Source organism: Neodiprion lecontei, chromosome 4 (assembly GCF_021901455.1).
Source record: "Neodiprion lecontei isolate iyNeoLeco1 chromosome 4, iyNeoLeco1.1, whole genome shotgun sequence".
Taxonomy (NCBI): Eukaryota; Metazoa; Arthropoda; class Insecta; order Hymenoptera; family Diprionidae; genus Neodiprion; species Neodiprion lecontei.
In genome coordinates this window covers 39,084,884-39,109,986 of record NC_060263.1, presented here as the reverse complement: position 1 = coordinate 39,109,986, position 25,103 = coordinate 39,084,884, and the positions used below count along the sequence as shown (strand labels likewise).

Sequence of the window (25,103 nt, the reverse complement as noted above, 5' to 3'; positions counted from 1 at the left end):
GACTGAATCGATTGTTCTGTTGGAATTCATTGTTATTGCGTCCAACCCAGTTCGTCGATTATCTACTGTTCGACTGACCCGACTACCAGTTTTCACGTTGTAAAGGGCAGAGTGCAAAAATACGATTTCACAGGCAAGTAGAGCATGGAGTCGATGTAGGTTGTTGACGAGTTTTACGCGTTAATATCTCTGCTGGATTGAATTACAAAATCGACATTCGGCCTGTTTTCTTCTAGCATATCCAATTCTCGAAAATAAATCAAAATCTAATTTTTCCAACTGGGTATAACCCCTCAGACTAAAATTATCCTCGTTAGCAGGAGACCGGTGAAATGTAATCGCACCGTGTCAACAGCCTGCGGGTAAATAAGCGTAAACACCTACAGCAATCAACGCATTAGTTTCAAACAATGCGTCGAGCCTTCGCAATGGAGTTTAGACTTTGTTCTGTGTAGCGAACACGTGACGCCCCAACTAATTGTTTGAAGCTGGAAAACAAAGTTTGGTGACATGAGCGAGCAGGCGAAAATTTGTCAGGGCAATGTTATCATTATGACTGTTACTGTTTCGTACATACACTCGTAGGTTTTACGTAGGTGCACGGTTCGAAATAGAATGGTTAACAGGTTGGAAGAGGCGATTTTTTTCAAACTCTTTCTTTCCTCTTGGAGAATATTGACGGGTTTGGATTATTAAGGGCTCAAATTCGAGTGGTGAAAGTTGCGGGAATAACAGCCGAAAGTTGTTGTTGAATGTTCCGACTGGGAAGAGAGACGATAACGATTAGAGATTTTTCAGAGGTCATCATCGGAGCTTCGATAATTGCATTGAAGTTTCTGGCTTCTGTTGAGATAGTGGAAACGAGTTTCTCGAAACTTAATTTTTAGCGCCCAAGGCCAATCGTGATCCGCATTTCGATTCGAGATAACACGATGGTTTGTTTCTTGAGATCGTCAGTTCTTCTTCTCCGCAATCTGAAGCTTAGCCGAAAATTCTACTCGCGTAACTGACGCAGGTGACCGTTTTCCTGATAAGCCTCCAAATCTCGGTTTCGCCCTCCGTCCTAAACCAACTTCAGATCGTCGTCACCTCTGGGGACAATGCGACGTGACTGTGCGATGTGAAACTTTGGAGAAGAGGGAAAGAAGCAACAGAAAAAGAAACTTGAACCATTCCTTTATACGTAACGACGAGTACCGAAGTTAGAATCCCCGATTCTTGGTAACCTGAACCATTCGTCATGACCGTAAATCGTTGATAATACGAAGGCAAATTAAAGCTATGAGATTGGAGGAAGAGCGAAGGCGGAGACCAGTTTAACAATTTAAATCTACGGCTACAATACGCTTGTATCACTTATAGTATCTCTTGTGCGTAGCAAGGTAAGTAGTTCAATTTGGGACGGTCAAACCACTGATCCATCCGGTTATGTGACCTCAGACAAGATTAAACTGTCAGAATTACCTCGTTACGATCCTCACTCGCTTGTTTTGCACGGCCCAGCGTATTTTGTCAGGCATAAAAAATAATAGTCTGCAATAACTTACAATGAGTAACCGCGATATTTTCAATGTAATACACGTGTCGCAAAGAAGTTCGAACTGTCCGTGAAGTACTCTGCTTACTGTCATCAATAACGACGCAAGAAATAGAAGAAAAAATCTAACAATCAAACAAGACCCGACATTCGAACCCGATGATTCACCGCAGTCGATATTGGACATCCAAAAACTTTGAAGAAAACAAGATTTCCTGATTCCCGATCAGACACGACCGCGTATGCGGTATTCGGAAACGATCACGTCGTGTGCGAATAAATCTTTGACAATGGAAAGGCGAGAAATGAGCGGGGAAGAACGCGGCGTACAAGTTTGCATATTTTGCACTCGTTCAAACTCCAAGGTGAGCGAAACGTGCCAAGCTTGTCAATACCGGTCGGTCTTTTCTCGCCTCTGTACGTTAAACTGATCGTACATCGATGATCAGCCGTGCTTCGAGGGAGGGAAGAAAGGTCAGAGAAATCTGCAACAGCCTCTAAATTCAGTCGAGATCTCATTCTCACCTGGCAGCCATCATCACGTGTCTTCATAGACGGCACAGATTTTTTATTTTCTGATTTGCGGATTCAGAAATAAAAGAGTTCTGATTCATTCCTGTGAGAAGAACTTTCTTCAATGGTTCCCAATATGGAGATTAAAATCGTGACTTTTCAACAGGAATGGTACCTGTTTAAGTACGATGTTTAATCTTGTACGAAAAGGCATCGAATCAAGTACACAACTGTTTCACGCCTCGCAAACATTGTTGCGAAGTGTACAGAAGTTTGGTACAGGGTCGTGCTTTTTGACACTGTTACAGAGTTGCGATAACCAATCGCTTCCCAAGGTTTCAAAGTTGAACTTTGCTCAGGAAACTAATATTAGGTACTCAAAATACAAGAAGTTAAAGCTTCAAAATCCCAGTGCAAAAAAATACGACTTTACAAGTATTCTCGGTTTGTAGGTTGAAAAAATTTCTCGTATGACGCCCGGCTGAAGTTGGGTAAACATTAAACGGCGACGAGATGAAAGTCGACGTACCTACGACGGGCTGTGCAAATATTTAGAGGATATCTTCTAGGCAGACGCGTTGGTGACAGAGGGTGGAAAGCTTGCAGACATGCGAAATCTTCAAAATCCGCATCGGCTTTGCCTCGTCACCAGCAAAGCCGGGAGCCCAGCTCCGTCTACCTTATCTCGTTTCCCCAGTCGGTATGCATAACAAATATATTCCTTGACCTTTTTTTACAGAGAGCTGGGAACAGAGCCGATCAAACACACTGACTGCAGGCTGTGCTCGGCATTTTTCTGTTATACGTTCTCTATACCGCGGATACAAAGGTTAACCAGATCAAGCGTGGATATATTCTTTGACGGTCGTGGTTTTATTTTACGTTTGTTCTGCGAATCTGCATTTTCGACGAAGCCATGACCTGGCAAATGGAAGCGTTTCGGAGTATTCCGAAGGCCTGAAATCGGCAGTAAAATTAAAACGAAATGGAAATTTCTCGACGAATGTTTCGATTCTCGGAGTTGTTTACCAGATCTTGTTAACCTGTCGGCTCGATCCCCGATTGACACAGCTGATAGTGGCGTTCACGGTTCAAACGATGCGAGATAGTAGCGAATTATCTCCTTCGGGAAACTCTCTCTCTCTGCATGTGATAACACAACCGAGCTGTAATATCAGCATCTTCATTAGGAAAATGGGCGGTATAATTGGATGAGCGATAAATTAATGAAGAGAGTCACAATCAACCTCGTAACCGTGCGTGTAAAACGTGAGTTACGATTCGTCGATACCGTTTTGTCAGAGTACTTACTTTTGCACTCCTCTCTCGCATACAGTGTTTATTATTATCTTTCTCTTTTCTGTGAGAATCTCGCGGATGATGAAAACACACGGCCGACAAGCAAGTGGAAATAAGTGAATAAATTTTACTCGATGTTGTTTTTTTTTTTTTTTTTGTAGCTGAAATATTAGATTCTGGACTCTTATCGCTCGAGGCCTGTGAAATTGGGATAGAAATTATTTTTAAATCAGAAGTGAGACAGTGTTGAGGTTCAAAAGTTGAAAAACTTTTATCGTTGTAAACTAGTTACGATAACACGCACAGAGACTTTTTCAAGTTTTTATCACATTGGGCAACGCGATAATCGATGTTCTCGGATAATGAAGATAAATTAAGTAAATAAATATAAATAAGTAATATTATACTTTCCACCTGTCTGCTAAAGCAGCTCGATGTGTTTACCTGGTTTCACTGTCGTCCATTTCTTCGATTTCTCGGATTATCATTTGTTGCTGCAATTTATTCATAGAGAAATCACGCAGTCGATATGAGTAGAATAATAACCACGTGCATTAATTCGAGAAGGTGCTTCAGCTATACGGAATGAAGTCACAATTTTTTCGAAGAAATGTCGCAAATGAATAAATAAATTTAAATAAAGAATAGATTAAAATTTTCTTGTAATTCGATGTCTTGAAACTCGTCACAAAACGAAAATATTTCGCAAACAATGTCAACATCGCGCATCATTGTGCTAATCTCGAAATTAAAGAAGCTGTAATATGTGCAGAAAACACACGTTTTGAGCACAATTATCGTGGGTATCCGTCAAACAAAAATTAGTGGACAACTGCTAATGACGACGAACGTGCTAAGAATTTTCTAAGAAACTATCATCTCGTTATAATAATATTCAAACTCGCCGGACTTGAGAGATAAGAAGACGCAATATCCGAGCACTTTGTTACGTAACTTAACCTGCGATCTTGAGTCATGCTTGTAGTTACGACTCGTCTGATCCCGAGTAGATATTACACGCACTAAAAACTTTGCATATAACAGTAGGCTGTGAGAAAAAGGCGAACGATTCAGGATCGATCAGAAATTCTTTATGCGGGAATTTTTCTCCTGCGCGGACATTGAAAAAATCCTTTATTTCGCGTCAGTGTCTTGCTTACTAAATGAAGGCTATTTTTCGCGTAAGCTAATGCAGGGAAATAATATTTTTTTTCTTTTCCTAGTGACGATTATTACGAATTTCCATGCAGTTATAAGCTGTTTCTCTATCTCGTAAGCAAAAATTTTCAATGGCAACGAAAGATTATCCCGATGTATTAACGTTGCGCGCACCTTTCATTTCTGTTCCAAAGACTTACAACCTTGGCTAATATGTGCCTTGGGCTGCTTGGGATGAGACAGCCGTTCACTGTAATCGACCAATGTCAATGACCAAAGCTGACGGCTTAATTGCGAGTCGTAAGCAACGAGCGATGAAAATAATAAAAGAGAAATTTACAGATCGTTCAAATTCATTACCGCCTATTTCAAACGGTGCTGAGTGTAAATCTGTACTCGGTGAATATCTTCACACGCAAAGTAGGCGACGGATTTATAGCCTCGCCTTAATCTGCGTGTGCAAACACCAGAAACTAGTCGCGTCGCGAATAATTGCAAAGGTATTGCGAATCGTGTGGATCTTGTTGATAGTTAGTTGAACTAGTGCGACGATATTAAAGTATGCGAATCGCTTTTGCACTTTATTCGCATTCCTCGTTTCCGCGAGAAGCGTTGCACAAACAACCATGCAATTTATCCGTTCGCATTTGGATCGAATTACGAGTCGATATAATCGATTCCTTGAATTTATAACGATAAAAGACTTTATTTACTCTACTATTTTTTTTTTTTTTTCTTTCTTTTTTTTTCAACAGACAAATTACTGGGAAAATACGAATGAAATATCAAAATACTAATCGGTAAGTAACCATAAAATTGTGTTAATCAATCTTGTTACAGTGTTAACATTGATCGAGTAACTTTCCGAACGCAAGACAAGTGACAATATTTATATCGGTTCAGCTTTCAGCTCTGTTATTTGGTTTGAGATTATGTTTTCAATGTTTTTTCTTTTCACAGTCGTGAAAAGGTCAAAGTGCCAAAGTGGCGATTACGAGAGACGAAAGATTACATCACACAATTACATGTGCATGCGATTTAAAAAAAAAAACCGGCGATTAATGAGAGAGTAAATCACATCGGGGTCCAAAGTACCTAAATCTCCCGTTTGACGGCGGATTTCAAATCGCTCCGAATGAGCCATATTTAATTTTAAAATTAATTTTTCATGACGGTTTTTACCCTGTACAGACTTATTGCAACAAAATGGAAGTTCAAGTGCTTGCACAAAGTTTCACGTGCCTTTACATTCGTCTAATCTCCGTAAAACGATCAGCTGATGAAACGACGCCATCTTACTTTAGTCACGCCCAAACTTTGGATTCCGATACCGATTTAGTATCGTAATTTGAAAATGCAATAGTGTGGATTCGTTAAATTGGTTAGAAATATTATATTGTGTAACGAGAAGGCAATCTCGATCTTTTCGGGCCTAGCGACTTTGCAATATGAGTCGTAGCTGAAGTCGAAGACGAATATTGCAAACACGCGAGGCGAAAGGACGGTTGTCTTTTTGTTGCATACGATTTTTTATACAACGAGAGTATGTTACGGGTTTTTTCACGAAGTACGAAATAGAGGTTAGGATCGCGTATGTCAGTTTTGTTCGCAACTGCGCATACGCGGAGTGCAAGAAGGACCACTTTTCACTCCTAGGACTTGGAGGTGGTCTTTTCTGTACTCCGCGCATGCGCATTCTTAGACTCACTCTAGTGTCATAGAAACGGAAAGTTCTGTGTACGGAAAACACGCATGAAAAAGGCGCGTGTAATATGCTTGCGTTATATAAATACGATTTATTCGACTAATAATAGACGTTATCGTTGTATCGTACAGCCGTTGTATGAACAACGACCATTTCTGTGATTCATTACCGTTTCATTTCTGAGTACAATCTCAATGTAAGCAAATTACTGCACTGCTGCTGTTTGCGATTGCATGGCGCAAGGAAACACGGCTAATGTTTAAGCGGGTGTAACAGTGTGTGTCACCTTTGTAAATATATCAACCTGCTCTTGTTGCCATCTTGTAAAAATGCGTCATGTGTCACAAGGTGCAGGTTCGTTCAGTTTATCGCTTACTTGCCCGTTTGTCACGAGATCAGCAGATATGATCTGCAAATATGGTGCAAGCCCTCGTTATTCTCTGTAGCGGTTAAACATATCATCACTTGAACATTCTCTGAACATTTACAAATCACGTTTGTCGTATATTAAATTTTCTATCCTGAACTTTCCAACTGAAACCTGAAAACTCCGACCATGAGTCAGAATCTGATTTATTCGAAATTCAGAAGAAATTGTTGTAACTCTAGGAACGAGTGCGTGGTATTCATATGACTGTTGAGGTTATAACGTTTACAATTTTATTACGAAAAAAAGAACATTATTTACAGTGCATAGTGCGTCTAGTTTTGTTCGTAGGTTGAGATTACTGCATATCACGTAATTACGAATTATTAAAAATATTTCGGACTTTTTCTTTTCTAGGTAAAGAAGAAGAAATTATACGAAAGAGAATAAACCAATTTATAAGCTACGTCGAAATAATTACGATAGAATGTTAACGCTTTGATGAAATAGAAACAATGCAAACAAAGTTAAATGTTCAACCGTTCAGCCTTCAAAGTTGGATCGATATACGCAATTATTAGATTTCCTGAAAAAGTGCGCAAATAAGCTTTCGCCGCTTTTGACGAAATTGAAATTTTTTCCTTATTCAAAATATGCGAAGAATAGATTATGCTAATGAGAGGCGTTAGATCATTGTCGCAGGAATAACGATCCTGAAGTTGAACCTACTAAAAAAATCGGAATATTCGCTACGCAATAATCTCCTCGTGTTAGTTTAACAATACAGTATATATAATATACATATAATATTTATATATGCATCCTTGAAATCTCGTAACAGGCATCATCGCTTTTACCGTGTATAATAACAACTCACGCCACGGCATATTACACGTGATTTTTAGACAATGTTTCAAAAGAAATACGAGTGTAAAATATAAGTTCCGAAGGTATCTTCACCGTGAATGAAAAAAAAAAAAATAATTAATAACTAAAAAATTCATAGTCGTAATGCGTGATAATTTATAACGCGATTTTGATGCTTGAGATAAAATAAGTTAAAGCTAATATTATCGACGATGATAAATAACTATGCGATTAATTATGTATCAGTATGAATTTGGTGGAAAATTTCGACGCCTTTTCTTTTATCGATTTGACAGCGTCTCGTAATTCCCAACACTTTAATCAATATGAAATTATGCACTCTATATCTGTACAATTGTGTCACGAATTCATTTACAAATTTGTATGAAACGTGGTGAAATTTATAAGTGAAAAGGCTAGAAAGTAAAAATCCGCAGGATTAACTCAGTGATCAGATTCAGTCACAATCGATTCGTTATAAAAAATTGGGTAATCCGTTATTTTTTTTTTTTTGTTTGCTCACCCTGCGACTCATTCATCCATTTTCCTCGGCTATCAATATTATTTTTCTACAAAAATACAGTCTATTCCCTACAAGACTATAATCAATCATCAGTCCATTCAATCAACCGTATATAACTATTTGTCTGGGAATATTTTTCATGAAATTTTGTCTGCTTTTTTTTATACAATAGTGCTTTATCTCGCTTTCGTCTTCTCTCTTTCGTTTGCGCTGATATAAGTCGATGTATTCTTCTATAAAATCACTATCGTTATTTTACATTATTGTTATTATTACTGTATTTCAATTGGTTAATGTCAAACCTTCACCGTTATTATTCGAATTTTTTCGCTCATTATTTTATACCGTCATCGATTATCGCTACGCTACTGCGTATAAGTTCAGTATTTAACATCGGATGGTTTTTTTCTCCTTTTGGTTTTTCGTTGCGTTATCCATCAGCATTCTTGGCATGTTCCGACACACCCGCAACACCGCAAAATTTATTATTGTTCCTTTTTTGATTAGCTCACTCTACGCGACGTGTAACTCAACGTTAATTTATTCTGGTAGGAAATTTTTATTTTTTTTTTTTTCCCCCTCTTAAATCGTTGCTTCTCATTCCGGATTCTTTCCAGCCTTCATATTGTTTCCCTCGAGTATCGGATAGTCCAGCGGGTCGTCTCCGTCTTGAAAATAAATATAATATAAGAAAGTTGGGCGATATCGTAAAATTTGGCTTACATGTCAACGGATTATTTCAATTCTCACTTATTTCCCAGTTGGTTTTTTATATGGAATAATTTTACAGCTAACTGATTATTGCAGTTCGTAAAACGTGATAAAAGTGAACACTCATTCTTATTCCTCACCTTCTCCCTCTTCTTCCCCTTCTTCTAAGTGCAGATCGTTGTTTTTCATCGGCGAATCCTTCTCGTAATCAGCACCGTACTGACCGTACTCAACACCGTCAGCAATTTGTCGAATCCCCGTCTCCTCGAGCCTGTAGAGTGAAAAACATTGAAATCAAACAATACAAATATTTGGTAAATTAGAGTGTTTCGTTTGGAAGAAAAATCCTTTCCTCTTTATCTGGACCTGAAAAACTTGCCCTCGGTAGTAAAAAAAAAAAAAAGCATTCCCAGCGAAAGGATACCTCTGAAATTCAACATTAAAAGATCGTCCTCGGAATCCGAAGTTTTCTCATTTGGAAAGCATGGAGAAGATTAAACATTCTTTATTTTATTTGTGTTGTTTTTTTCTTTTAAATTGATTTGCTCGCTTCTTTGCAAAACTTGTCCGTTGAATGAAATTCGTAGCCGAAACGGTTCCTAAGTTTTAATTACTTACTTTGTACGTAGAACTTTATCTTCAACCGTCTTTATAAGTGGCTAGATTATTGACTTTACGAAAATAATTCGAAGGATACTTTGGTAGTAATTTTAATTCCAGAATCATGTCCGTGTCAAGTTTGACTTCCGTTTTGCCGTGTGCAAGAAGAGTTTCAGATGGAGTGGAGAAAAGAAAAACGTATCTTCTAATCGAAACACGAAGGTGAAATGGATCAGGTGATCTTACGTGAAATAAATTCTTATGGTTATTCAACAATATGTAAAGAAAACAACTAAAAAACGCATATATGTATATGCCAAATTATATTTAACCCTAGTCACTGACAGAACTGAATTTAACGTAAACTGAGAGAAATTTTTAATTCCGGTTACCGCTCGGTCCTTAACTATTTTCATTTTTTACCACGATAGAAAAGTATAGTTCTAGGTAGAGAATGAAAATTAGTTTCGTAGCCGTTACCAGAAAGTCTAGTATCCGTTACTATTCTTTCTCATTACGATCACTGTTGCTATATTTTCTTGCAACCGTTGCGAAAATTTAACGCTCGTGCAGGAATAAATTGACGTTAAAGCCTCGTTTAACTAAAAAAGTAGAATAAACCTCGGAAACTGATTCAGCGTTGCAATAACCAAAAAAGGATCGACGATAGCGCAAAATGTTTACGCGTACCTCGTTTTTCGTAATCCCAACAATATTCAAACATTTTTTTATCGATACCTGTATTACCGAATTCAACACTCACCCTGGTATCTTTTCCCTGTTGCTGAGCTCGTCGCCAATTTCCTGGACCCCGGGGGCAACTTTGGCGGGCCAGGCCCAGCTGTCCTGGCGAGGTTGGGCCTGTTCCCCAGGATGACGTTGCGCGGCGGGTAAATGAGGAGGGTTCGCGACCTGATTATCGGCGACTGGACCTTGGAGCTTTTCCTCCTCGAATGGAACCTCGGCGGCATCGCCCCGGCCCTTTTCAACTTTATCTCCATTCGTTGCCGCGGGGTTTCTTTCCGCCTCGAATTTCGGGATGGGCGGAACTCCAGCGGGAAGTTTCACCTTCCGGACACCAGGAGACGACTTTTCTCCGGGTTGCGTCGATCCCTTCGTACTCGACTTCAAGGAGCCGTCGCCAACCTGCGCTGCTCGCAACCTCGGCATCGTCGTCGACGTGCTCTGTAAGGATGAGGTCTTTGAATAAGGGAGGCCATGAATTTAACGGGTGAAAATTAAATCGTTCAGGTTGTATGAACCTGGGTAAAAAATTTGGCGAATAGAAAATGTAACACAAAGAAAGTTAAACAGGGTAAGTGAAGTTCGTCAAGTTGAATCTTTTCCGAAAAATTTACAGTGATCCAGATGAATACGTTTCAACATTGAATTACAATTGTAAACGTCAAAAAAACTAAATTGTTCTAATATTTTTTCACCAAAAATCACCGGTACAGTTTGTCTGATTGTATTAAAAATGTCTCATTTTATTGGTAAATGAATTCTTTGTACTGGATTTGATTAAATTTGGAATTTTCGTCCGCCATATTGTATCCACCATTTTGAATTTTTGAAATCTGATTTCAGATTCGTAATCAGCAAGCCCAAAAAACACAGAATACTGTCTTGTTATAAAAATTGACTCGGCACAAAAATGTGTCTAATCAAAAACGTAACAATATTTAAGTTAAACAAGGCAACTGAAGCTGATCAAGTTGAATCTGATTCGAGAAAGTTACTGTGATCCAGATGAAAGCGTTTCAACAATGAATTCAAACTGTAAAAACGTTGTTATTAACGACATTAAAGAAATCACATTACTCCACTATTTTTTCAGCGAAAAGCCGGTATAGTTTGTCTGATTCTATTGAAAAATAGCTCATTCTGTTAGTAAACGAATTTCCTGCAACTTGCCTTGGATGCAGATTCTTTCTTGAGCTCCTTAGTTAGTGGATAAAAATCACTACATCCAATCGTAATAATTTAAAAATGTTGAACTTGTAATTGAACAACTAATCGTAATTCATCATAATTTTAATCATAATTTGACTTGGAAGATCTGTGGAGAATTCGATTACGAATAAAATCAGACATTGCTCATTAGAATCAGATGAGCGGTATGGAGTTTTTAGGGGCGAAAAATTGAAATTTCTATGATGTAAATAAAATATTGAGGTATTAATATTCGAATTTAAGTATTTTAACATTTTCTCCCCCATCATGGGAAGTTTTATAGTTGAATGTAATTAAATTAGCTTCAGTGAATGTGTTGAAGGCTTTCGCCACGTTTTTGTTTCGACGCTTTTTCACCTCATAGATCCTTGAACCAAAGAAGCTTGAATGATCGAAATATTTCTCGAAGTAACAGAGAACCGTCAAGTTAACCAAAGTCGTTGAAAATCATCGAAATTGTTGCAAATTTTGCGGTATAGGGAAAATTGTTTCAATTCGTCAACATTCCGTTGACTTGCATCTTATCGTGTGCTGTCGACGATTTGAAGAGATTTTTTAAAAGACTATCTATCCATATTTTACAACGAAGTGGAATGATCTCTTTCAATTCCACTAAGCTATAACTGAGAAATAAAAAAAAATAAAAGTAACTGAAAACTCTGTTAAATTTTGTGACTTTAATCGTTGATAATTTATATTCCCTTACTTTTATCATTTCTCCAAGTTTACGAGAACTCTGCGATAATTCTAAGGCTAAGACGGGTGTATGGTTTTATTTTTCTTCTTCTCTTTTTCCCCAACCAGATGCGAAAGAATTTTCATGCAAATTATAAGATTAGAAGCTTTGGCACTGTTTTAAATAAAATCATGCACAATTTTACTACTTACGTGATTATCAGTATTTTTCTGATAAATCTTTCAATTCTGAATATAACAGCGTAAGTTATTATAAATTACCGTAAAATTGTACCGAAGTAATATATGAATTGTTTCACCGAGATGCAGGTAAATGTTGGAAGAGATATTTCGAGAAAATAATAAACGAATATGGTATTTGGCAAAATTTATTCAGGTAGATGAACGAATCGTTTTTATATTCGTAAAGTTTTAAACGAGTTATTAAATTTACTTCCTGAAAAACCGTTGAGCGCTGGTTAGACTTTGCCGGTTTTATTTGTTCGCGGTAAATTGTTGACTCTAACTTTATACTTGCTCAGCTGTAATTGAACATTAAAAGTTTGTTGGCGACATTCGGCGTGTTATATTTAACTATAAAAATTTCAGCTTCGTACGCGTACATCATTTATGAATAATTGAAGCGATCATTTTAAACGTGTAATCGAGAGAAATTGTATTCATTGTATTACACCTCTTGCGAAGCCAAACAAATAACATTATTCTTTCGACTGCATTTTATTCCCGATATTAAAACGTATTTTTTATGAAAAATGCGTTCAACGTCAAAAATTGAAACAAAATTGGGTAAAGAAGCGACAAATAACAGACAAAAATTATAAAGAATCGCAGGTAAACAACTGTAATAAGATGTAGCAGCATATTATAAACAAGGTTACGCGTACGTGTATATTACATTAATAAGGTTCATCAAAAGTAGATAGAAAAAGTGATAAATTTATCAAATAGTTTGAAATGTAAAAAAATGTTTACAGTATCTAAATTAATAAATTAATACCTTGTCACGTGATAAAATCGTGCATGAGCGAGCTCGAGGTTAATTAAATATCTAGTTACTACAACCACTGAATTACATAATTATTATCAACGAAAATAGCACCACAAGAATCGTTTGCAGAACGTAAACGTGCAAGCATTAGGTTAATAAATAAGTAAAACCAATCGAATCTGATCCAAATTTTGAACGTTATGCCGTTAATAATAAAAGAAAATAAATATAAAATACAGAGAAATAAAATTGGTGAGAAATTGCTTTTAGTTCAAAAGTTAAAAAATTTTTTTTTTTTAAGAACCTACGTCACGATTGACACGCGATATCAGTACGTACATAATATACTATATACACGTAGCTGTATTTAGTTAGGTGCGGGTGCATGTATGTACAATATATATATATATATCGATATATATCATATATGATAAGTAAAAAAAAAACGCAAGCAAGTAGAAATGATAACAGTTTATTATTTATAATATTTTAAGTAACACAGATGTACAGGCACATTCAAGGCGTAGCACGTCCTTCGTTCACTCTATAATAATCAATCTATATAAATATATAAGCATATATAATTCACCTTTCTTTGTCGTTTCACGATTCCCATTGTACATGAAAAGACAGCTAATTCATTTAAACAGGGTCTTTATTCGCTCATATATATATATATATATATTTCATATATATATATATGGGTGCATTTGTGTGGGTATGTATTTTTGTGCTGAAAAATTGCCTCAAGTTTTTTCAACTCAATTATTGCATACTAATTGTTATCAGATTAGATGGAATTAGATGCGCGCAAATTCTGTAATTGAAATTTTTTCGCAATTAATTTTTTAAAATCTCTTCTCTGTCATGTGATGTTGACATTTTTGGTAATTGCGCATATGAAACTTGATTTGTATGTATCGCCAATTATCAAACATTATATGCAGTTGTTTAACGTTTTTATTATTCATACCTGGTTCTTTGTTCTTTTACCGAAAAATTTAAATTCCCGACAACTGCAGAGTGAAAAACTTTGCAGGTTTTAGAGATTTCTTACCGTTTGATCGTTTTCAGGAGAGTATAATCGATCAATCAAATTATTGACAGGACGAGAGAACAATGACGAATTAGAGAAAGAGAGGGATAAAAGAGAAAGAACGAGGTTGTTTCGAAAATTCAATCAAACATCCGGCTCGAATTACGGAATTTTTCTAATCGAGATACTAAAAAATAAAGAGAGAAGTAAGGAACAGAAAAGTATATTGCAGCCACGGTTAGTCGGTATTAATATACATACATAATAATGTGTCATGCAAGGTGCCCTGCGGGAAGAATAATCTACAAACTAAATAGCGGTTTTCCAGCCATTTAAACGAGACAAACGATTACACAAGTAATGCAGGGGAAAGTCGCTAATCACATCCCAAAGCCACCTGTTCTACATTAATATAACATGGCGAAGTAAATAGTATAAATAATAACTAGGTGCATACATACAATAGTTACTATCTGTAGTATAAACAATCTGTGAGAATGCAGAAACAATAGCGGAAAATTATTACACGTGTATCTTTGTATATTACAAATTATATGTTTAATTTGTATAACGATGCATTACGTTATTATAGTGAATCGATATTTTATGTACCCATAATTTTCTGATTCAGGTTACTGCACAGTTTGATTGATATAAAAATAAGTTCTAGCATATGTATATAATAAGCAGAACTCGTAAAATTCTAATTTAATGCTCATGTTATTATTATGATTTATTGTGTAAGGTCAGGGTAAAATATCAGTCCTCCAAAAGACCGCAAGTGTTTCGAAGACGTGCTTTTACGAAGACAAACACAGAGGCCTTGAGACGAAGTTTCAAACACTAAAAATAGTATCATTCAAGTTTGAACATAAAGGTATGAAATAACACGCAGCTGTGGATCGCGATGAAATTTGTTTTGGGTGATATTTTGACCTTTGTAAATGAAGTTTCGTCGGTGCTCGACATTCGTAATTTAAGTGTTTGAAAATTAAATCAAAAAACCCTGCGGCTGTATTGAAAAAATAAACAAGATAGAGAAGACGATAAGAGGAAAGAAAGGATAAACGAGAAACTGACGAGAGACGCAAGGAATGTATATAATTATCGCAGAGTTATGAAAACTGGGGTAACTAAAATCGATCCGGTATAATATAAGCGTCCAATTATATGACAAGATGCGAAGTTAGGTAGGTACGTGGCAAGTACTCGACTATTGAGTATAAATCTTCCCTTGAAAAACCGGAGCGGATGTATAATTACATCGGTTGATTATTATTCGGGATATTGAACGTATACAATCGCACGATAGAATTCAGTGATTCGCGAGCTACGTCGTGATTTCGAGTGGAGGGTAACTCAGCGGTATAAAATCACGATCTTCCAAGTTCGAAACGTCATTGCAGCAATCCGTTTTTTAGAAGAAAGAGAAAAATCATAATTTCACAACTTTAGGATGGTTAGGAATACACTAAACGATCATAAAGCGACGTGTGATCAAACATTTTGCAGACTCAACTTTCCAGAAGTATTTTAAAAATGGAAAATGGCGAATCTCCCCCTACAAAGTCTTGTTATCAGAGTGTTGACTAAAACATGGCACCAAAATTCCCTAAAAATTTCAGATTATTTCAGATAATGTTTATCATTGTCCATGTGAATCTGAAATACCGATCCTTATTCGTAGACTGCTCAAATAATGCAAATCATTATACTTCTCACATTATCTTTTTTGTCGACAATTTTCAGTATTTTTGTCTGGTATTTATTTCTATCCCATTATTTTCCATAGGTAAGATAATTTGTGTACAGCAAAAAAAAAAAAAAAAAAAAAAAAAAAGAAAGAAAGTTGGTCACCCAATGAGTATAACAAGAAAATACGTTGGATTCTAAAAAAAAAAAAAAAAATGTTCTGCGATTTCAATGGGGATGAAGTTGGTAATGGTAATGTAACGATGCCTGTTTAGGAAAAATCGTTACTTCACACCTTAAGGGGTACCTGAAATTTAGAGAACCACGATGAACAGAATATACTCATCTTTTTCAAAGTCAACTCCTTGAAACCCATTATAAAATTACTCAATAATGATTTTTCCATAGTTTCCCTCCGTGATGTTCCATTACGTTAACGTTACCAACTTCATTCTCATTGGTTTCAGGCTTTTCCATGAGAAAAATAAAAAAAAAACTCCCCAAGAATTTCAGGGTTTCCCACGAAAAAAAAAGAAAATCCCCAGATCCCAGGTTTTTCAGGTAGTAGTTAGTCGCTCTGGATTTACGCTGACGTTTCTAACTTCAACATCGTAAAATCAACCACCGTGGTACGAATCGCCTATAAACCGCGCTCCGGTTATTTCGCCAGGTATAAGATCAGTGCGTCTCGGGTCTGTCCTGAACAACCTGACCCTGGTCCTCGATCTTGACTATAGGAACATTCGGAACGGCCTCAGGATTGCCGTCTCCGGGAGGCCCGGCGCTCGACGTTTTTTGTGCGAGATTCGGGGCGGCTAGAACGTTTCCGTCGTTGTCACCGGCGTTTCCCGAGTTCGGTATTGCGTTATTCTGGTTTGGATTGTCGGCGACGTTTTCCGAGGGCGGTTTGTTCCCGTTATCGTTCAGGGCCGCGCGATCCAGCTCCTCCGCCGCGTTCGGCCCAGCCGGTACGACGACCCCTTCGTCCACCTCGAATCCGACGTTGCTCGCCGGGTCAACCTGCGCCCCGTCCTCGGGACGAACTGGGACGTGGTTCTGAGGCGGCTGAATCGGCTGTGGTGGACCCCCGGCGCCGTCACTGGGCGGACTTACCTGTTGCGGAGCCGGCGGTTTCGCCAGGTTCATTGCTGCTCCAGCGTCTTGGCCCCCTTCCGCCTCCTTCGGCGCCGCTCCGTTCGGTTCGCCTACAAATGACGGAGGTGCGGCGGGCTGACCGCAGGATCTCTGAGACAAAAGAAAGAGAAAAATTAGTTCATAAGAATCTGAAATTCTTTTCTCACGATCGTGAAAAAATTATATTTAAAGGATCTCAAAACAACTCAAGGATTCACGGTTGCAAGGAAATTTGAGAACAGAATTAGATCGAATGTATGTACATTTGGGGACGATGAATCTGAGACGGTTAATTTTTTACACGAGACGGTTAATTTTTTACACTAGACAGTTATGTTGGCAATGCAGAGAAACCTACAGCGCCATAGTCGGCCAAGCGCGAAACTAACTCAATCTCAATAAACGTAACATAACCCATGACCGTCGAATCTAACCTTAGAATACGTGCCAATCCAACAAGTCATTATCCTCGCAGTATTTTAAGGTTAGATTCGACGGTCATGGATTATGTTATGTTTACCGAGATTGAGTTTGTTTCGCGTTCAGCCGACTATGGCGCTGTAAGTTTCTCTGCGCTGCCAACATAACTGTCTAGTGTAAAAAATGAGCCGTCTCAAATTCATTGTCCCCAAGTGTACATATCATCGTAAGTGATGAATATCCTGTTCCGTCTAAATCAGAAGTCGGGAAAAAGGACGTAAAATCGCTTAAAAATTCTCCAGAAATGTTATTTGCACCAATAATAATGAACACAAAAGATACAATATCCCTACTACGTGAAGGACATGAAGATAAGTAGGTTTGGATCACAAAACCTTTCATCAAAAATTTAAAAAACGCTTTTATCATCAGTAATTTTGAAATTCTCGAAAAACTCTGGTATTTTTCATCCGATTGCAAAGTTTTCCGGTTTATTTCATTGATTACACGAGTAGATGTGAAAAAATAAAAATTTACAAATATTATCTCCACAGTCGATAGAAATAGATTTGTCTGAGGAAAATACAAAAGATTTTCGTCAACAATCACATTTGTTCGTCACAACTGTACTTGTTGTAAGATTTTTCGAATAATTTTCGGATAATCTATGAGAATCTGATCATGGGTCAAAACGTGCCAGAAAACATCTAACAATAAATCGGATGAAAAACACCGGAGTGTAATCATTTTGAAATTTCTGATGATAAAACCTTTCCTCAAATTCTTTACATCTCAGCTTGTGTTTAATCACATAACAGGAATGACGTTTCATTCGTGTTTATGATCATCGGCACAAACAGCGTTGCTGGAATTTTTCGTAAACAGTTTTTTTTTTCTTCTTTCCTAACTCCTGATCCATACAGCACACGAACCCATCGATAGTCGAAATAACCTACCGAAACTGAAAAAATTCATTGCACAAAACGAATGATTTTTATCAGTTACATATTTTAACTCTGATCGCGTCTAATCACGTCTTTACAAACTTAGCATCCTGCCATTTTTTTCTTTCCGAACTATCGCAACCTCCTTTCAAACACCGACACGCATTACCAGATATCGAACTCACCTTCACATCTTCGAGCTCAATTTTGAGCTGGTGAACATGTTTCTCGAGTTTCTGCTTCTCCATGGCCGTCGCCTCATTGGTCTTGACCATGTCGTTGTACATGTTTTCGAACCTGCCCTTCTCCGTTTCGACCGCAAGATACTTGTTCTTGAAGTTCTCGAGGCTGTTCTTCGCCGCGTCCCTGTCTTCCTGCGCCCGCTGGACCTCGGTCCTGAGCTCCTGCAAAGTGTTTTCGAGCCTTGTCTTCTCCTCGGACGCCTGTTGCTGCTTCATCGCGCACTCGTCAAGATAATCCTTGTACTGGGTCTTGAGGGTCTTGAACTCCTGGTCCAAAGAGTTGTACCTGTGATTCGCTTCCACGAGATCCTTGTCCCGTTGCGATTTCTCGATCGTCGCCCTATGCTCGAGTTCCTGCTTCGCGGCAACGTTCGCGCTCTTCTCATCCGCCAGAGACTTCTCAATTCTCATCTTGTACTCGGATATCACTGCGAATCATCATAGTGTATTTCTGTTAAATCTCATACAGTTACCGTAACTGCTGTTTGCTATATAGTGCCCGATTATAGTAGTTTCACTTTTACATTTTTACTCTGGTCAAATCATTGCCGATTTGTCCATTGAAAGTTTTTCATATCTTGTTAATGGTTTACCTTGTTCTTGAAATAAGCGCTCCTCTCTCTCTCTATCTATCTATCTCTCTCTTTCTGTTATCTTACCTTGAAACTGCGCGGCCAACGATTCTTTGTCGTGGGTGCACTGGACGTGGATTTCTCGAAGTCTCGCCATCTCCGAGACGGCTGCGCGATACACCATCACCAGGAGCAGGAGGCCCACAAGACTTCCAGCGTAGACCGCGAGCCGGCCACCACGGCCCCTGCCAAGCCGAGAACCGTTCATCGCTGAGGGGGAAATTATTAACAGAGATTAGTTTAGTTTTTTTTTTTTTATTTTTTTTTTTTTCCTCTTTAAATTAATATTTTAATTAGACCTATAACCTGGAGTTTTCTGTGAAACTTTCCACTCAGCCCCGGCAGATAGGCAACCGTTCATCGAAAATGTAGCTTCGGTTGTCTATAATCTGCCGGCGATGAACGGCGAGTTTCACAGAACGTATTAAAATTGTTGGGGAAATTCATTTTCAACCGTTTTCCATACAGGTAATGGAATTATTAACAACATATCCGGGCTCATAGGATTATTATTTATATATATACGTTTCAACGAGTGTTCTTCATTATTTAGTCAGTTGAATTAACACAAGTGTTTTGTATAATGCTTTACAATACGAATTCACCGATGAATTTTGGCCTCGATGTTTTTCTTTCTTTTGCAACGTGGAGGACACGAGTTCGTCTTTCCGAGTGTTTCCATTAAGCTAACATTCTGGTATAAAATCTGTTAATACGAGAGATCTAATATTGTACAATTTTTTTACTTTTTCTCATGTTTCATAAAAAAAAGAAAGAAAACATGTGTAAGAAGAAAAACCGTAAAGCGTAATAAGCAAAATGAGTGAAAAAAAATTCTGCAATCGATAATACAGCTATGACAAACCACAAATCATTTTCAATTCCGGAGAATTAGGTAACTTTTATACTACGCGAATACACAATTCTTAAAAAAAAAAGAAACACATCAAAGATTTCGTGACGAGGAGCAAAACTGTTGTAAAAAAAAGTTAGCACGATCCATACAGCTCTCGAAGAAATTTGCAAATCGCGGATCGGTCGCCATGAAGGTGAACACAGCTGTTGAAAATTGCGAATTACGTATCGTACTGCCTACTTAGTGATTATACGCGGAGCCGGTTTGACAATGAGCAAACGACTTTTTTCAGCTGGAAAATGTCGCGTGTACTTCATCGCCCCTCTGAAGCGCAGACTGTAGTCGACGCTTGAAGATTCTGGCAAATAAAGTTTGTCATTGGTCGCTGTTTGAATCGAGTTTGCACGCAATCGTGGTAGTTGAGGAATATTGAAAAGTCATCACTAGTGTAGTCAAATGATTGGAATAAAAAAAAAAAAAAAAACGTGCCACGTAAGACAAGTTTACCAGTTATCGACACGTTTAGCCCCAATTATTGACTCTTTTATTTTTCAAAATTATAAATTTACGGCACCAATTGTGAATTTATGCAGGTTTCAGGCTAAAAATTAATTTTTTGGTAATTTTCGAACCAAGGATCAAACAGATACGACTAAATAGGTACAGTCATTGGGACAAGGTCAATAAGTGGTACACTTATCTTATAGTCGGTTGTAAAAACAGTCGTATAACACACGTCAGAACGATCAAGATATCGTCATGTGGGTGTTTTTGAAGCGTTATATGAAAAACGTGACGCTTTCGAGTACGAATATGTGAATGGTGGAAAAACATTGGAATGAACATATTTGCAGCGATAACGGTCATATGCATCAGATGCATATCTAAACGCGAAGTATAGATCATCGCAATGCTTCGCAGCGCTTCAGTGGATCACGATGATATTGTCGGGCTAGTATTGATGATATTGCTCGGAATAGTAGAGCAATTTATGTATCAACAGTGTGTCGCACAAATAAAAGAGAACGCACTTGCAATCACATTTTCGCTAATCATTTACCGCGACATAATTAATACAGATTTTGTATTTATCATACGTAGGATTTGCTTGAATGTTGATGTTGTACATAAGAGAAATATTATATACAAATGTACACGCATATATTTTGCCTTGACGAAGAGAAAACTTTTCGCGAAACGAAACTCGCGCAGCCTTTTCAGAAAGAAATGATTTCACATGTAGGCTGTAATTAATATCTATGCAAATCCGACTATTTTGTTTTTCATTAGTCGGTTCGGTTAAAGCTATCGAGTTCGGTTACTTTTAAGGGGACCACGAAGGCTTAAAATATTAAAAAATATTATCTTTTCTCATTGACCTATTGTATTAGGATAATATTTTACGAACATTTTTGCGTAAAGACAACTGAAAAATTCGCGAAATTGGGCTAAAAATGAGGTAAAAATTCGAATGGCGTTTACGAACAATCGAAATAACGTACGCGATTTTTTATTTTGAAGACCATTGATCGTCATTCAAAATTGTGACAATTAACTTAAAGATAAGAAAATCGCGTATATTTTCTCACTCGATCATAAATGACATTTAATTTTTCATCTCATTTTTAGCCGTCAGAGCTTTCCTAGTCCCCTTAAATGAAAGGATAACATCGAATGAGTAAAAGTTCGGGTATAATGCAGAGGAACGTTTCTCTTTCGAATGCATAGATATATAAATATTATACAAGTTGTAAAGCCTGGAGACATTTCGGGCAAAAGCGGTCTGCCTACTTGTAAGCTGTAACTGATTGTGCAGTCGTTGAAAATATTAGTCGGATCCACGATAGTTAAATCACTTAGAACGAACCGGGATGAGCAATTTGACGATCCGCATTTTCTGCCTTTCAGAAATTGATCACACATTGTAGAAAATATTTCTTACGATAATTTCACAATCAACAAGTTTAGTTTCCACGTCTTGAACAACCGTTACAGCAGATATCCTTAGTGAAAATATTCCATGGAAATTCATCTGGTTTGGTCCAATTTCCGATTATATTGTAGAGGAATTTGGATGTATCCTATGGACTTACTGTAGAAATTTTCAACAAAGATTTTCAACGTTGCGAATCCCGAATGAAATAGAAAATTTGGATGACACAAATTGGTGATTTTGATACTATAATATTGAGTGAAAGAGTACTTCGGTGCGACGATATTTCAGGAAATTTTCCACACCATAGTGCGTTAAGTTTGCCGAGTACTCGAATAATAAAGTGCTCCAGAGGTGTCTTTTCTCCCGCTAATACTGCAGCTCGATATTTTACACCCGCGCCTGTGAGCCACGTAGTCAGTGTTGCCGTACATATTCACAACTGGGCCATACTTTACCGGGGCCTAGCAAAGCGGACGGTAAATACTTGGTCTTTTGTCCGTACTTGAAGAGGGCCGAAAGAACAAACGAAGAAAGGCGTCCGTCCGTGATCCGTCGAGAATACTCGAATCGCAAACTTGAGACGAATATTGTGCGCAAACACAACCCGTTAATTCTATCCTATTACATCGTTTTAGGGAATTGAATTGATACTATGCGTCGGATAATTACATTCGTGTTTCGGGTTATCCGGCTCTGGATTTTCCGGCGTCTCGTCGCTGCTCGCCGTCCGGTTTCTGTGCCTGAGTAGCGGTAACATTTTCAAAATTCGAACTGGTCCGCGACGGTTAATTAAGAGAACGGGTTGCGATCGCTCAGGAGTAAGAATCGAACTGAGATCGAAGCCGCCGTTTCGGTTCTACCAGTTATTTGTCCTTCGCGGCAATACTGCCACCAAGTGGCAAACCAGGTTTGTCGGAAACGGAGACGTGGAGCCAATTGTGAACATGTGTAACATGTGTAACACGGGGAAAGAGACGAAAAATTAAGAGACGTGTGTAGTGGGGGCGCTGCGATCGATCGACAGAGTAAATAACGCGGTTAACCTATCGGGTTGAAGTTAGTAACGTTATTGTAATGGTGCATCCTTGAAATAAGTCGTTATTTTGCAGCTTTAGGATTACTTGAAATTTAGCGAACTGTTGATACAGCATCAAAAAACTCAGATTTAGTAAATTCAACTTTTTTCATGTATTCTAAAGGTGCGGGTTAATAATTTTTGTTTCAAAGTCTGGATACATTAACGTTGCTAAGTTCAGCCTCGTGTTAAGTTAGTCTGCAGAGAAGTTGCTGGTTTAATGCTTATAAATTATAATGAAATGGAACATTTTTGCTGAGCTGGATGAGCGCAAACTAAAGTGTACGTTATACCGAAAAATATATTTCCACTTTTATTTCTGAACCGCATTGATGATGATCGTTGTTTCCACAAGTCGGTTGTTTTTTGTTTTGTATTACGTTTGCACCAATAACAACGAATAGAATACGCTAGAGAAGAGAACAGAAACGTTTCTCTAATATTCAATTTCGAAGTACGTATAATGTTTGTAATTCGGCGCAAAAGTACAAATTGTCCGTAGGTATCCAAGTTTGAAAACTATTAACTTAAGTTGTTCTGATAATACAAGATCGTGCGCTGGTTTCATCACAAACGAGAACATGTCTAATCTTTAAAGCATTAAAATCTATCGAAGGCCAGCTGTTTGCAGTCGTGGTTGAAAGCTACCGAAGAAGGTAATAAAACGGAACGTGACAATGAAAGCAACTGGAGGTGGTAAAAAGATCAAAATAAAACATCGCGAGATAGTAGAAACAGATTAGCCACGCGTCAAAGCGACCACTCATAAACTCAACTATTCGCACTGAACATGACAACACGCTTCATGCCCAACGCACGCGGTTCCTTTCGTCCGATAAAAGATACTCATTAGTGCGTCGGGTACTGTCGTAAATTAAGGAAAAAAGGACTGAAGGTGGGATTAACGATACTCTATAACGTGTATTTCTCTTTCCACTCATCCAAAACCCGAGGTATATATCTTGTTACAGTTTATAATTTCTTTCATGCTCCTTGTTAATCGGCTAAGGCTGATTTTATGTAATTTTATTAAGCTAGTGGGTCATCAATCCGCCATCCATATCGGCCACTTGTGATCGAGCGTGGCTTTTTGTAACGATTACAAGGGATTGAAAATTACGTAGTCATATCTTATTAAAGCTACATATTAATATGCCCTCTATTTTAATTTTTAATTTACTCTCCCGTCTCGTCCCCCTATCAACGTGAATATGTCAATGAAAAAACACGACACCGCAATCCCTCTAAACCTAATTTGCGTGCAGTTTGCGGATCTCGTTTAATCGTGATCAATGATCGATTCACCGGATGAGCTAACACTTGTCTGCGGCAACTGCAGCAAGTTGCAGGACCTTTGGCCTCTTTGAAATTGGCGATTAGGAACCGGGATGCACGTGTCCTTCGAGTGCACGCGTGTGCGCAGGGTGTTCGCGCACGTAACAGATGACGAGAAGCCGTCGTTTCTCGTGTCAGGAAATTGGGGTTCGACACTCGACTGTCAAAGTCAGTCGAGTAATTTGGGTACGATTCGACCGTACAGCGTCGTACGATTCGTTATCTGCGGCCGGAGAAGAAACGAAGAAGAAGAGCGGACAGCGGCCGCGTGTTGCACGGGTTCACTGACACTTGGCTGACGTTCACGAACTAAACAGCTTGGAAGCGTCTCCGTTGCGCTTTCACAGCTCGAACGAATTCCGCTCGGGTTTTCGCCGATTGTCCTACCTTTCGTCGGCCCGAGGACTCGGTCTGGCTTTACTCCATACTCCCGCAATCGAGAATTTTCCTCTCGTAGTGCGCCAGCTTATCTTTCTTTCTTAAACCACGGTTTATTCTTATCACCACTGACCGACCGACTCTGCTTAGTGCGAGCTGCTCGAGCCGCCAACTACCGACTCGCTGCGCTTTGCTTCGCGGCTGCGTTCGCTCGATTTCCGAGTCGTCGCAGTCGTCCGTCGGCGCTGCGGAAAGAGACCAACTGCATAAGCACACGGCCGAACGAGGAAACATGGCCGCCAATCTCGCGATCGTCCGTTGTTTCTCGGCCGCTGGCCAATCGCCGCGCGCCTCACACGTCTGGTCTGCCAACCGCGCGGAGAAAAGTCCCTAGGAAATGTCGAGCGTGTTTTGTGGTCGCTGCTGTTGTCTCTACCCTTGATCCTTGATCTCTTTCATTGAGAAACCGAGCCTGCTGAACGTTCTACGCACGATCGTGCCGTAAT

At 38.5% G+C, this 25,103-nt stretch overlaps 1 protein-coding gene across 3 annotated transcripts; it reads right to left on the bottom strand.

Moving 5' to 3' along the window:
- Positions 1–7,909: 7,909 nt before the first annotated feature.
- Positions 7,910–24,826, bottom strand: LOC107221542. Of its 3 annotated transcripts, none has more exons than XM_015660561.2 (7): positions 24,607–24,826; positions 19,045–19,227; positions 18,329–18,813; positions 16,759–16,890; positions 10,044–10,465; positions 8,821–8,951; positions 7,910–8,637 (listed from the first exon to the last, which is right to left on the bottom strand). In XM_015660561.2, the coding sequence occupies exons 2-7, from the start codon at positions 19,223–19,225 to the stop codon at positions 8,567–8,569; spliced, it is 1,422 nt and encodes a 473-aa protein (XP_015516047.1). In that variant the 5' UTR covers positions 19,226–19,227; positions 24,607–24,826; the 3' UTR covers positions 7,910–8,566. The 3 variants fall into 3 exon arrangements, with proteins under 3 accessions (XP_015516047.1, XP_015516048.1, XP_046594144.1); XM_015660562.2 differs by lacking the exon at positions 24,607–24,826 and adding an exon at positions 22,479–22,668; XM_046738188.1 differs by lacking the exon at positions 24,607–24,826 and adding an exon at positions 20,023–20,077.
- Between the last annotated feature and the right edge of the window lie 277 nt (positions 24,827–25,103).

Coding starts and splice junctions, on each gene's coding strand:
- LOC107221542 (XM_015660562.2), bottom strand. CDS start 22,566: ATGTTACCGCTACTCAGGCACAGAAACCGGACGGCGAGCAGCGACGAG. Junction 19,228..22,478: donor GGATAACCCGAAACACGAAT/GTAATTATCCGA, acceptor TTTCCCCCTCAG/CGATGAACGGTTCTCGGCTT. Junction 8,638..8,820: donor AGGGGAAGAAGAGGGAGAAG/GTGAGGAATAAG, acceptor TTTATTTTCAAG/ACGGAGACGACCCGCTGGAC.